The sequence below is a fragment of the Podarcis tiliguerta genome (genome assembly GCF_965153285.1).
Source record: "Podarcis tiliguerta genome assembly, chromosome: 1".
Taxonomy (NCBI): domain Eukaryota; kingdom Metazoa; phylum Chordata; class Lepidosauria; order Squamata; family Lacertidae; genus Podarcis; species Podarcis tiliguerta.
The window spans coordinates 7,109,029-7,121,599 of record NC_139534.1 but is presented as its reverse complement, the minus strand read 5'-3'; the positions used below and the strand labels follow the sequence as shown (position 1 = coordinate 7,121,599).

The following is a 12,571-nucleotide window of genomic DNA, read 5'->3' as shown; positions in this document are numbered from 1 at the left end:
ACGAAAGGGTTTTCTGTTTTGGAGGTGCTTCGCAAAACGAATTTCCTGTGGGCTTGCTTCACAAGACGAAAATGTCTTGCGAGTTCCTGCGGGGTTTTTTTCCTCCACCCCCCTTTTCCCCAAGCCGCTAAGCTGCTTATCAGCTGATCCGCTAAGCCGCTTATCAGCTGATCCGCTAAGCCGCTTATCAGCTGATCCGCTAAGCCACTTATCAGCTGATCTGCTAAGCCCGCTAATAGCGCTAATCCGCTAATCCGCTAATGGGCTTGCTTCGCAAGACAAAAAAAACCGCAAGACAAAGAGACTCGCGGAACGGGTTCTTTTCGTCTTGCGAGGCACCACTGTATGTGTTTAAATGAAGGCTTGAGCCATACCAGCCCTCCCTCCCAATTTCCTTATAAACTAATTAATACTATATTGATCCTTTTGACTTTTGCCCATGCACACTTTAGCCATTCATCTGTAGCATATATTTCTCACTTAGATAACACTTTGCATCCTGTGTGTCATTTTAGTGTACAATATATATACAAGGAAATAATTTGGTTCCCCGGTATGGACAACGGTTCGCTATAAGTATCACAATAGTTCTCTTATTAATTTAAAATGAAAGTGTTTTATTCTGTAGCAGAACCTCAAATATGATGGCCTCGCCTAGCTCACAGCTTGAAGTGCATGTTTCTTTGGGGTAAAACTGAAAGAAGTATTCACTGTGTGGAAGAGGCCTAGCCCAGGTAGGCCGCCTTATATTTTGCTGCTTCATTGAGTATGTGTGAGGGTTATTGCAGAGCCTAGAATGCTTATGATAACTTGGTAGGAATGGAAGAAAGAAAATTCACTGCAAAGCAGCGGGACACGGCTCTGGTTTCAAAGGTTTTGATGGTGTCGTTCACTGTGTTTCAGAGCTGTATCCAACACAGCAGAACCATACATTTAGTTTATGAATACTCATTTTTCTGAACTTTATTTGGGTTTGGATCCCGATATGTGCAAGCAGACGGCCCAGTGGCGTAGCGTGGGTTGTCAGCACCCGGGGCAAGGCAAGTAATTTGCGCCCCCTAACCCGGGGCAAGGCAAGTAATTTGCACCCCCCCCCGCTGCACTGTCCCTCCCCCAGATAGTCCCTCGCTCTCTCTCCGCACCGCACCGCACGCCTGGCACCCTCCCCTCCACAGTGGGCGGCGACCCGGCGGCTCGGATCGGATTCACACAGCCAGCACTGCAGTGAGAGAGAGAGAGTGAGCCAGGTAGGGGCAGAGAGCTGCGAGTGCGAGCGCCCCCCCCGATGTTGCGCCCGGTGCGGCCGGCACCCCCCCTGCACCCCCCACGCTACGCCACTGAGAAGGCCACTCACTCCAGCAGAGCTTTCCTTGCCCCCTTGTCTACATTGCAGCTCAGCATCTTCCGAAAAGCCACTTCTGATTATTTGAACAGGATGGGAGAGGGGGCATGGGGGCCTGTAGAGGGAGGAGGCTGGTGAAATTCAAGAGGAGGCAATGAGTGGCTTTTCAGGCGGCCCAGAGGACCCCACTGAGAACAAAAAGGGTCGGAAATGTCTGTTTAAGCAGTCCTCTGCTCATACAGGTCCAGATACAAACCATTTTGTATCCAACCTTCAGAATTTTAAAATAATACTGTTCAGTTGAACAGTACAAATTTAGGTGTTCATATAAGAACTTTTTGATCTGTTTTCTCAATTGTGAAAGGTTTAAATTAAATGACCTTTCTGTTTACCTTTTCTAGACACAACCGATTTTCCTGATAATTTCATTCATGATTTCCCCAAACGTTTTGCCCTAAGCAGTGGCGTAGCGTGGGTTGTCAGCACCCGGGGCAAGGCAAGTAATTTGCGCCCCCTAACCTGTGGATTTGCGCCCCCTAACCTGTTGATTTGCGCCCCCTAACCCTAACCCCGAGATGTTGCGGCCGGCCCCCCCCTGCACCCCTCACGCTACGCCACTGGCCCTAAGCAGCCTTATAATAGAGAACAACATAATGTTGGTGATATTGTATGGGTCCCCAGAGAATATAAGAGCCTATGTGTGCACCCAGAAACGACTGAAATAACGTGTGCATGGTTTTTACAATCCTTTTAATTCAAACAAGCAAACAAACTTGAATTCTTTGTAGCATAGATAGTTGGAGAGAATTGTCCTGACACTGTACATGATGGAATACGTACATTATTCATTTTTAGCAGTATCTTCTCTCTTGCGGTGTGATGTGGCAGGTACATGTCAAAGTGTTTTTAGTGTACATGTTAAGGCAGGAAAGGAATCAGTCTTGACCTCACGCAGGGTGAAAAAGCAGCACTGTGTTTTTGTAAGACTGGCAGTGTTGCTCGATTTCTGTCTCTGTAATACGTTGTGCAGAAACTTGCCGTCTCCTTTCCTCTCTTTGTACCAGAGATGGTACAACTTCTTTGTTTGTGGGAGACTATATTCTGTTTTCCTGACTGTTGCCCAGGGGCTGGAAGCATTGACCTCACTACTGAGAGGCTAACTCCATCAGTAAGAATATAAGTGTGCAGGGCATGTAGGCAGGCACAGGTGTGGCAACACATTGAAAATCTACCGTATTTTTCGCTCTATAGGACGCACTTTTTCCCCTTCAAAGATGAAGGGGAAATGTGTGTGCGTCCTATGGAGCGAAGACGCCATAGCCCCGTGACCCTCTCCCGGCTGGAGAGGTGATGTGCGGCTATGGCAGGAGCCTCTATAGCCGCGCGTCACCTCTCCAGCCGGGAGAGCGCACGCGGGGCTAAAGCAGGCCCCCGCGACCCTCTCCCAGCTGGAGAGGTGACACCAGAGAGCCTGAATGCACCTTAAACGGCACCTTGTTTTAGAGCGGGAAAACAAGAGGGGGAAAGTTCTCCCCCTCTCTGCGCAGCGCCTCCTGCCGCTTCGCTGAAGGGGCGCTGGGCAGAGAGAGGGAGATTTTTTTTTTCTTGTTCTCCCCCCTCTAAAACAAAGTGCGTCCTATTGTCCGGTGCGTCCTATGGTGCGAAAAATACGGTAAATGAGAGGTGTATCATTGAAGTTGTGTCCCTCAGGAACCACATGGATTTGCTTGAGTAGCAAGATCTGCCCTGTGGACTGTTGGCAACCAGCTCTATCATCTCTTTAAATCACGAATGAGCAACCTCTGGCCCATAGGTATAGTTAAGGCCCACCCCAGGACCCAGTTTGGCCTGTGAGGCTGTTTCCCCAAAGCCACACTCATCCACTCTGAAGCTGGCATCACACAGGCAGCTACGATTGAACAGTTGCGAACCTTAACATCTGATCAGCTGATGGATCATGACAGCAAGCTGCTGGCGTCAACTGCTGCAGTGCAGCCGATGGAAAGCATAATAAACATTTGAGGGCTGGTTGTATACCAGTAGAATAACCCTGGGTGGTTTTAAAAGCTGCTGAAGGCGTGAAACTCAGGTCACTCTAATTCCCTTGCCATGATCTCACATCATGCAATTAAGCCATACATTTTGCAAATAAGGGAAGACCACAAGCCTTGTTTCATTGTTGGGCTGATATCCTATAGATACGGTACATCTCTTTTCTTCCAACAGACACAGCAAGTACTGTTTTCTAATGTTAGCCTTGTCAATATACAATAATTAAAGGATCCAGTATGAGGAAGGGCAGAGGGGATGCATTCTTTATATTCTTATCACTCGTTTCATTTTGTATGAAGATCTGCAGAATTTTTTTTTATGATGGAGGGTCAAATGCTTAGTATTACCAATGTACTATTTTACAAACAAAGATAAAGTGATGATGTGCATCCTAGGGTGGTTTTTTTTTAAAGAAGAAGAAGAAAGACATTTTTAATATTTTGAAAAGAGGAAAATATTTCCCGGTCAAAAAGACAGTTTCTGTCTACAGGTACATTTCTTTCTTGCTTTGCAGTGCAGAAAATAGCTAGATCCTTTCCCCACCCTCCTTTGCTTTCAGTTTTTAGAGGGACATGAGACAAGATGGATTCTACTTAGCGTTTTCTCTGGGGGAGGCAAGAATAGTAGCTTGGAAAGTATGGAAACCAACCTGAGGCCTGAAGATGTGATCTCATGTCTACAGCGTCACAACTTTTTATGATTTCTTAGAGGAAAAATAACATGCAAACTTTTATTACCAAGACGGTAGTTAGCTTATGATGTAGTCTTGTGCACACTTACTTGGAAGAAAGTCCCATTGAAGTAAATGAGACTTGCTCTTGAGTAGACATGCAAAGGATTGTACTGTAAGTATTAGTATTGAGAGACGGAATCTGTCCTAACAGTGTAATCTGATACATAATGCCCATAACATTTCTAGCTATGTAGTTTTTATGTCTATTGAGATCTGAGTTTTATAAACTGTCAGTTACATTTTGTGTGTTGTAAACCAAAGCAAAAAGGCTTGCCCATAATTGCACTGTTCTGTTGCTCTTGAACCGCATTGTTTTAGTACCTCTAGCAATGCAAGGTTAATTGTAGTATTGTGAAAAACTGACTTTGAATTCATATAATTTAAAATACAGGTTTTGGCATTGCTTTCAAACTCTCTCCATCATGAAAAGCATTGTGAGGTATAAAAACATTGCTAGCAAAGACAGTGTCTTTATTATTCACACTAAATTTCAGAGTTATCCATTACTCTGTTGCGGCTAGAACAGCGAGAGTCCTATGGTACCTTTAAACACAAAGAGTGCAAACCCGTACATGTCTGCATGTCTACTCATTGTAAGTCCCATTGAGTGCAATGGAGCTTACTCCAAGGTAAGTGAAAATAGGATTGTAAACTAACTGATTCATTATGGTTTAAGCTTTTGTGGATTAGATGCACAAAATGTTATTCTCAGTTGCACGTAAGTACAGTAAAAGAACATTCAGTGAAGCCAGTAGACTGTGTGATACGAAATGCAACAGGTCTGCAGAGAATCATGGTCTATCCACAACAGCTGCCATTGGTGATACTTACCTTTTGGGCAATTTATGCTGGTATTCCAAGGTAGAAAAGTAAAACGAAAGCAAAAACCTGATCTCACTGCGTTAGAAATGTCATTGCTGAATGAGCAGTAGCGAGATTACTCCATTCTATGGGAATAGTGCAATCACTGTGGTTAATAGCACATATTTGGGGACATATTTCTGTGTGCAAAAGGCAATGAAAAAGGGTTCTTATGCAATAATGTACTGATCTGAAAAGTGCATGTTTGAGTTAGTTACGTGGCACAAAAGCGAAGCCTGAAAATAACTGTCTTTTTGCCGTTATCCACAACTGACCACAATAAGCGCAACAACTGATGTTTAAATTCTATTCACTGCAGCCACCGTTTCGGGAGCATGCAGTGGAGGAGACCCAAGGCTTTATGTTCCTTGCCGTTAGGGAATCTGTGAAATCCTGCTCTATGTTTTACTGCATGACAATTTGGTGGCGGTAGCGGTACACATGCCCAGTGTTCAGACTAAATGCATGAGCCCCTTGCTTGATGCCCCACATAAAGCCAGATTATGGGGAGGTTGCATCCAGTTTTTGTGTTGCCTTGTAATGTCTTGCTGTTTATTTATATACAGTACTGGTATAACAGGAGAATGGACGTTTCTACAAAAAAGTTTTGTTTGCTAACAACAGCAGCAAAATTGCAGTGGCGCAACTAACACGTTCTGGTGTCCATTCTTCTTCACAAGCAGTTTCTTGGCATCTGTTGCTGGAGACTGGAAGTATTTTGTGCCCTATTGTAGTAAAGGCTCACACAGGGGACCCACAAATTGTTTTATATTTTGGCTTCGTTGAAGCCTTTCAGAACAGCGACCTTTGGCAGCAATAAATAAATAAATAAATCTATGGCATATCAGTGATATTACAGAAAAGGGGGTGAATACAGCTTCATATTCTGTAGAATCCTTAAGAATTGGTATCAGAAATGAGCTTTAAAGCCCATCCTAATACGAAACGGGTTTATTTCCAGTTTACATCTCTAGCGTCTTAGTGTGAGCCCTTACTACATAGTGTGATGATGAAAACATGACCTTGTTTTCAATTATGCCTAACTGACATATTTTCTTGTTTCCCTGTCTTACTATTTGTCTCCTCTTTAACTGGAAGAAATGTCAAAAAGAGAAGATACGATCCAAGTCAGCAGGGTATCTAAGGAACTCATTGGAAGAGCTGTTCTGTGCATTACTGGATTCCAGATATGGTGGTTTTTTGTAGTAGCTGCACAGAAAGTACGTCACTGCAGAAGAAAATTAAGACGAGCGATTTACTACAAATGGCAAGTGGAGATACTTACGAAAGGGCTGAAGGAAAACTTGTCCTTTTCGGAGATTCAAATTTAAGGACTCCCTCCACTCATTTCTCCTTTTTTTAAGGTGATAAGAAACGGGACAGATGTTATAAATGAACTATTTTGGCCGAACTTTTTTAAATACAAAGAACAGAGCAAACAAATCAAGTGCAATAAGAGAACTGTTTCAAAATAGTCAAATAGGTAAAACGTTTCATAACTGATAACTTGAGTTCGCATGACCTTTTAATATTAACGACAGACTCCAGTGGCATGATAAGCTAACTTTTGAAATGGTAAACTGCATGGCATATATACAGCAAACGAGCTAACAAGCTGACCCCAAGCCAAGTCTGCATACCAAGAAAACAAACCAAAACATAGAAATGCTGATTCTGGGTACTTAGGAAATCACGTTCCACCAAGATACACTATTCTCCAAGTTGTACAACCCCTTCCTAATATATATTCCTCATTCATCTCAATTTTATTTTGGGGGCAACCTTATCTATGGTCCTGCAGGTCTTGTATAGTTTTCAATATAAAAATGAGCAATTTTTGCCATGCCATTCTCAGATAATGACACATTTTCCTAAGGGTTTCGTTCTATGTGTGAGTCTATCTTCTCGGGTTGTAAAGCTTTCTCAAAACATTGCTCCCCTTTTAAGTTTTTGTAGCATGTTGTATAGCAGGGGTTCTGGGCTTGCTCTAAAAGGCATATCGCATGCAGACACAGGGAGTTCTAGCAGAAAACAGGCGTGCTTTTTAAATTTGTATGCTTGAAACCAAAAACCAAAAACACCCACCCATCCAAAACCTATTAATATGTATAAAGTGCATATGTATGCAATGAATCTTTTCAAATGCATTATTTGCTGTCATGCAGATATTTTGTATATAGTGTAAGAAGTCAACACCCTCTCAAATCAATCACAGAAGTGCCAAGCTTATAACTCTTTAATTTTACCATCTGTTTTCCTTTCTCTATCTCACATTATACGAAAGGAAAAGAAGCCTAAAGAAGCCTTAAATACCCATAAAAATACTGAGAGCTTTTAACAGGTTAAGGCTTTCCCATGTATTGTTTTATAGTCCCCAGCACCACCTCACCTCCCAGCTCCACATCCAAGTGATCCCAATAGCCATGTCTCTTTGAGTTTATCTGCGTAGTATGTATCTTTCAAGTCACAGCCTCAAATGTTACTTCCTAGACTTATTTGTGGTTACTGTCATGGCTCAGCTGCCTTTGGCCAAATAAGAAAGGTATCATTGTATATGTTCAGGTAGCGCTACTCCTTGCTTAAGCACAGCTTAGGTGTGCATTATTCTCCCTCCCCTGGCCCACAAGCCCCTGAGCACTGCTATCAGGTGTAATCACAGATGCGAAGAGCAGCAATGGCAACTGCCATTAGCATGCCACAGTGAGTTGCATTGTGAATAATAATAATAATAATAATATTAAATTTTATTTATATCCCGCCCTCCCCAGCCAAAGCCGGGCTCAGGGCAGCTAACAACACTAAAATAGTGCAACATTATAAAACATTATAAAATTAATTAAAATCAAAATTGATGGCAACCATAAACTAAAGTTTTGTAAAGATTGCCAAAGGAGGGAGTCAGGCTGCACCCTGACCAAAGGCCTGGTGGAACAGCTCTGTCTTGCAGGCCCTGCGGAAAGATGTCAAGTCCTGCAGGGCCCTTGTCTCTTGTGACAGAGCGTTCCACCAGGTCGGAGCCGCAGCCGAAAAAGCCCTGGCTCTAGTTGAGGCTCTCTGTGGCCTGGGACCTTCAAGATGTTTTTATTTGAAGACCGTAAGTTCCTCTGTGGGGCATACCAGGAGAGGCGGTCCCGTAGGTACGAGGGTCCTAGGCCGTATAGGGCTTTAAAGGTTAAAACCAGCACCTTAAACCTGATCCTGTACTCCACCGGGAGCCAGTGCAGCTGGTATAGCACCGGGTGAATGTGATCTCGCAGCGAAGACCCCGTAAGGCTGGGGTACAATTCTGCACGGTGCTTGTGAAAAGGCTTTATGCTGAAGTCCAGATCAAGGTCCTTCTGCACTGCTGCTGCAAAAACGCTTGCCAATATCCCACGCCTTCAGTGGCAAGTCCTTCTGCATTCAGCCAGCTATGATTTTCAAGATGGCAAGTATCTCGTAACCCGATTCCTACTGCATCAGATGGATATGAATAGAGAGTGTTGTACATGCTTAGTCTGGTTCTCACTTATGTCATTGGTGGGCTACTTTCTGATTACAATTGGCCTTTGGTGTAGTGGTTAAGAGCGGTGGACTCGTAATCTGGTGAACCGGGTTCGCTTCCCCGCTCCTCCACCTGCAGCTGCTGGGTGACCTTGGGCCAGTCACACTTCTCTGAAGTCTCTCAGCCCCACTCACCTCACAGAGTGTTTGTTGTGGGGGAGGAAGGGAAAGGAGAATGTTAGCCGCTTTGAGACTCCTTAAAGGGAGTGAAAGGCGGGATATCAATCCAAACTCTTCTTCTTCTCTTCTTTGGTTTGTACTCCAAAAGCTTTCGTTCTGCTTACAATTATTCAGGTATCCTAGTATCATTCAGCTGCTCCGGTAAAAATGACCTCCAGTGTATATTGATGTAAACATTTTACCCTTTTAAAATTATTTCCCCCATCACATAATTTGGAACGGTCTTTAAAATGAAGCAGGCTGTGATGCTTTTAAATTTACATTAAGTTAGATTTTGAATTTAACTGTAGGCATTAAGTTAATGAAATAATGGGAGGGGAGAGATACTTTTCATTCCTCAAGATGCAGTAGCTGTTGTAGATTGTCACAGTGGCCCTCACCCTATAATCCTATAACGTTTTATGGGCAAGTCACAGCAGTTTAGTGGGTGACAGTTTTCACAGAGTTATATACCTGATTAAAATGTACTAAAGACGCAGTGGGAAGGCGGTGCTACTGGAATGAATCTTGATATATAGCTTTCACAATGCTCTGATAAAGGCAGTCTTGCAGGCTATGTATCTTTCTTCCCTTCTTAGATCTGAGTCTCTAAATGCAAACTTATTACCTGGGTCACACTTAGTGGTAAGGCAAACCATAGCTTAGTGCAAGTGGGCTTGTTTCCAGAGAGGAGCTGAAGACTGCATTGCACCTTATCTGTGCTACTGATCTGTGCTGAGCCGTGGTTTGGCTCAGATGACCTGCTAAGCCAAACCATGGCTTAATTCACTTCAACAATAGGACTGGAAGAAGAGCTGCAGTCTCTGGAATCCTCCATACTTGGGTTGAGCCATAGTTTGGCCTAGTGTTACGTGCAAACTGAGCCAGTGTGTTCCCTTTCAGGTCTTCCCACTTGCATCACGGTATCGATCAGCAGAGCTATTTTGCTTAATGTCACTTTGCTTTTGACCATCTCTGGGATAAGGGTATCTAAATTGGTGCTGGGGTATCCTTTTTGGTTCTGTTCTGGGAGCGACGTGGTAACCACAGTAGACAACGCCATTCAAATATGGTTCTAAAAATCAGATTGTTGTATTTTTAAAAAATCTTGAAGAGATTCAAAAAAAACATTGTAAATGTGCGATGTGATGTTTTTAATCAGACCACACTGGTCCCCAATTATGTATATATGGTAAGAGTTGGTGTAACTTTTTGTTACACTAGCAGTTTCATAAGAAATATTATTTCTTGTCTAAATTTCTCCTCTGCTCTTCTGTTCTGTGTATGTGTGTTTAAAATACACAAATTTTATGTATAGAATGTAAATGACCACGCAACCACATAGCTCACAGAAGTGGATTGTAATGTTTTCTGTGGTACTAGAGTTATATAATCAAACCTGTTAAGGTAGGGTACTTACTTTTTTAGAATTCATTTACCACATTTTTATGAGAACATTATGTTGCCTATGTTACTTGCCTTTTTTTTTTTTTTTTTACCACAACCAGTGTCATTTTAATGGTGTTTTGACAGAATAAATGTTAAGTTACCATTTCATCCACTATTCTTCTGTTCCATAAAAAGGGTTCATCCTGACAGGAAAATGTATGGAAATTTTATATAGCTTATGTTGATATGCTGCATGATCCCACTGAACTGAGCAAATTCTCTACAAGGGGAAAGCTCCACTACGCAAATTGAATATATATATATACATATATAAATATTCTAGGTGCATGTTATAATAAATTACATAGAACTGGAGTTTTACAAAGTTTTCTTTACTATGCAATGATAGGTATTGCACAAACTTAAAATTCAAAGACAAATGTCTGAGGAACTTTACAAAAGAATACTTGAATTTATTTTTGATCTAAGAAGCTTTCAGTCATATTTTATATTCATTGTTGCTTCCACTATTAATCTTCCTTTAAAATTGTTTGTAATTCTTTTTAAAATGCACAATATGACAAACCAGTTTTTGTTTGAAGTTAATACTCATTCATACCTTGTTGGCTGCTGATGAATGGAAATTCAGTTGTCATTGTTCTGCATATTAGTTAAATGAGTATTAAAGACTTCATGAACATGGAAAGTTACAACTTCTATATCTTTCTTCCTCAAATTAAATTTCTATGTTCCACACCCAAAAACGTGTTGCAGTTAAAAGATCGGATAGTACTTAACACTGGAGGCAACCATTAATCAAAACAGTTTATATATTCACTCATGGGAACGCTGTCATAAATCTCTCCCATTGGTAAAACTGTAATATTGAGTTGGTTTCTATCAGACATCAAAAATAAGAGTACAACTGCAGCTTACCATTACTCGTACCTCTGCAGGGCCATTTCACACATTGCAGAAAAGATGGTCACTGCGTTTCTCGTTCCATATTTCTTGTGACATTTGGAGCACATTCACATGTCTGGAAACACATAGTGCCCACAGAACTGCAAACAGCCAAGGCTCCCAGGAAAAAGTTCGACGTGTGGTTTTTTTGAGAGACAGAAATTCCATTAAAAAATAATATGCTTGAGCTGCATTGGTAAGAAGCAGCCTTAATGGTCTGACCCTGTTATTCGGTGGATTAGGAGTATAATGTACACCAAGGAGGGAGGAGGGCAAACCGGAAGCCTGCTTGAGTCCACAAACATCCCAATCACTCCAATCTGATCTGGCGTTTCCTGAGCACTTGGTGATCACCGTTAGTACTCTGGAAACAATAGAAAGTTGGAGTCCATGTTGTTTGCAATGATTACCAAGGGCTCAGGAATCATCAGAGAGGAAAACAGGAAAGATCTTGGTGAATGGTATTCCCAGTGGCTTCACTGACTCCATTGGGGAAGGGAAGGGGGCAAGGGAAGCCCGTCACGATGCCCCCCCCCATAATCCCTTCTGAAGAGTGGGTTCTCTGTGGGTGATGCGGGTGGCACTGTGATCTAAACCACTGAGCCTCTTGGGCTTGCTGATCGGAAAATCGGCGGTGCAAATCCCCGCGACAGGGTCAGCTCCCGTTGCTCTGTCTCAGCTCCTGATAACCTAGCAGTTTGAAAGCACACTAGTGCAAGTAGATAAATAGGTACTGGTCTGGCAGGAAGGTAAATGGCATTTCTGTGCTCTCTGGCTTCCGTCACAGTGTCCCATTGTGCCAGAAGCGGTTTAGTCCTGGCCACATGACCCAGAAAGCTGTCTGTGGACAAATGTCGGCTCCCTTGGCCTGAAAGTGAGATGAGTGCTGCAACCCCATAGTTGCCTTTGACTAGACTTAACCGTCTAGGGGTCCTTTGCCTTTACCTTTTACCTTTCACCCATACAAGAATAAGGGGCATCTACAATCCCAACACCTCTGTTGGGATACACAAGAGAGCCTTTAAGCAGAAATGGCTATGCTAGACACAAGCTAGTCCATTACAGTATTACAGTGGTACCTCGGGTTAAGTACTTAATTCGTTCCAGAGGTCCATACTTAACCTGAAACTGTTCTTAACCTGAAGCACCACATTAGTTAATGGGGCCTCCTGCTGCTGCCACACCGCCAGAGCACGATTTTTGTTCTCATCCTGAAGCAAAGTTCTTAACCTGAAGCACTATTTCTGAGTTAGTGGAGTCTGTAACCTGAAGCATCTGTAACCTGAGATACCACTGTACTTGGCCACCTATTCAACCAGGGGTAGTCAACCTTTTTATACCTACCGTCCACTAATGCATCTTTCTTGATGGTAAAATTTCCTTACTGCCCACCTAGAATCCTGAAATGCCCACTAGTGGGCGGTAGGGACGAAGTTGACAAGCCCTGTATTCAACCAAAATAAAACCATTACAGTGGTACCTCTGGTTACATACTTAATTTGTTCCAGAGGTCCGTTCTTAACCTGAAA

At 42.7% G+C, this 12,571-nt stretch overlaps 1 protein-coding gene across 6 annotated transcripts in view; it reads left to right on the top strand.

Moving 5' to 3' along the window:
• The window catches only part of ADAM23 (ADAM metallopeptidase domain 23), a gene marked incomplete at its 3' end in the record, with an annotated part of 74,522 nt that extends 67,456 nt beyond the window's left edge, over positions 1 to 7,066 (top strand). For 3 of the 6 annotated variants that reach the window (XM_083401330.1, XM_083401333.1, XM_083401331.1), the window contains one exon: positions 6,087 to 7,066. In XM_083401330.1, the coding sequence (XP_083257456.1) occupies positions 6,087 to 6,319 (233 nt within the window). The remainder of the gene's footprint in view (positions 1 to 6,086) is intronic. The other 3 variants (XM_083401334.1, XM_083401332.1, XM_083401336.1) reach the window with 1 other exon arrangement.
• Between the last annotated feature and the right edge of the window lie 5,505 nt (positions 7,067 to 12,571).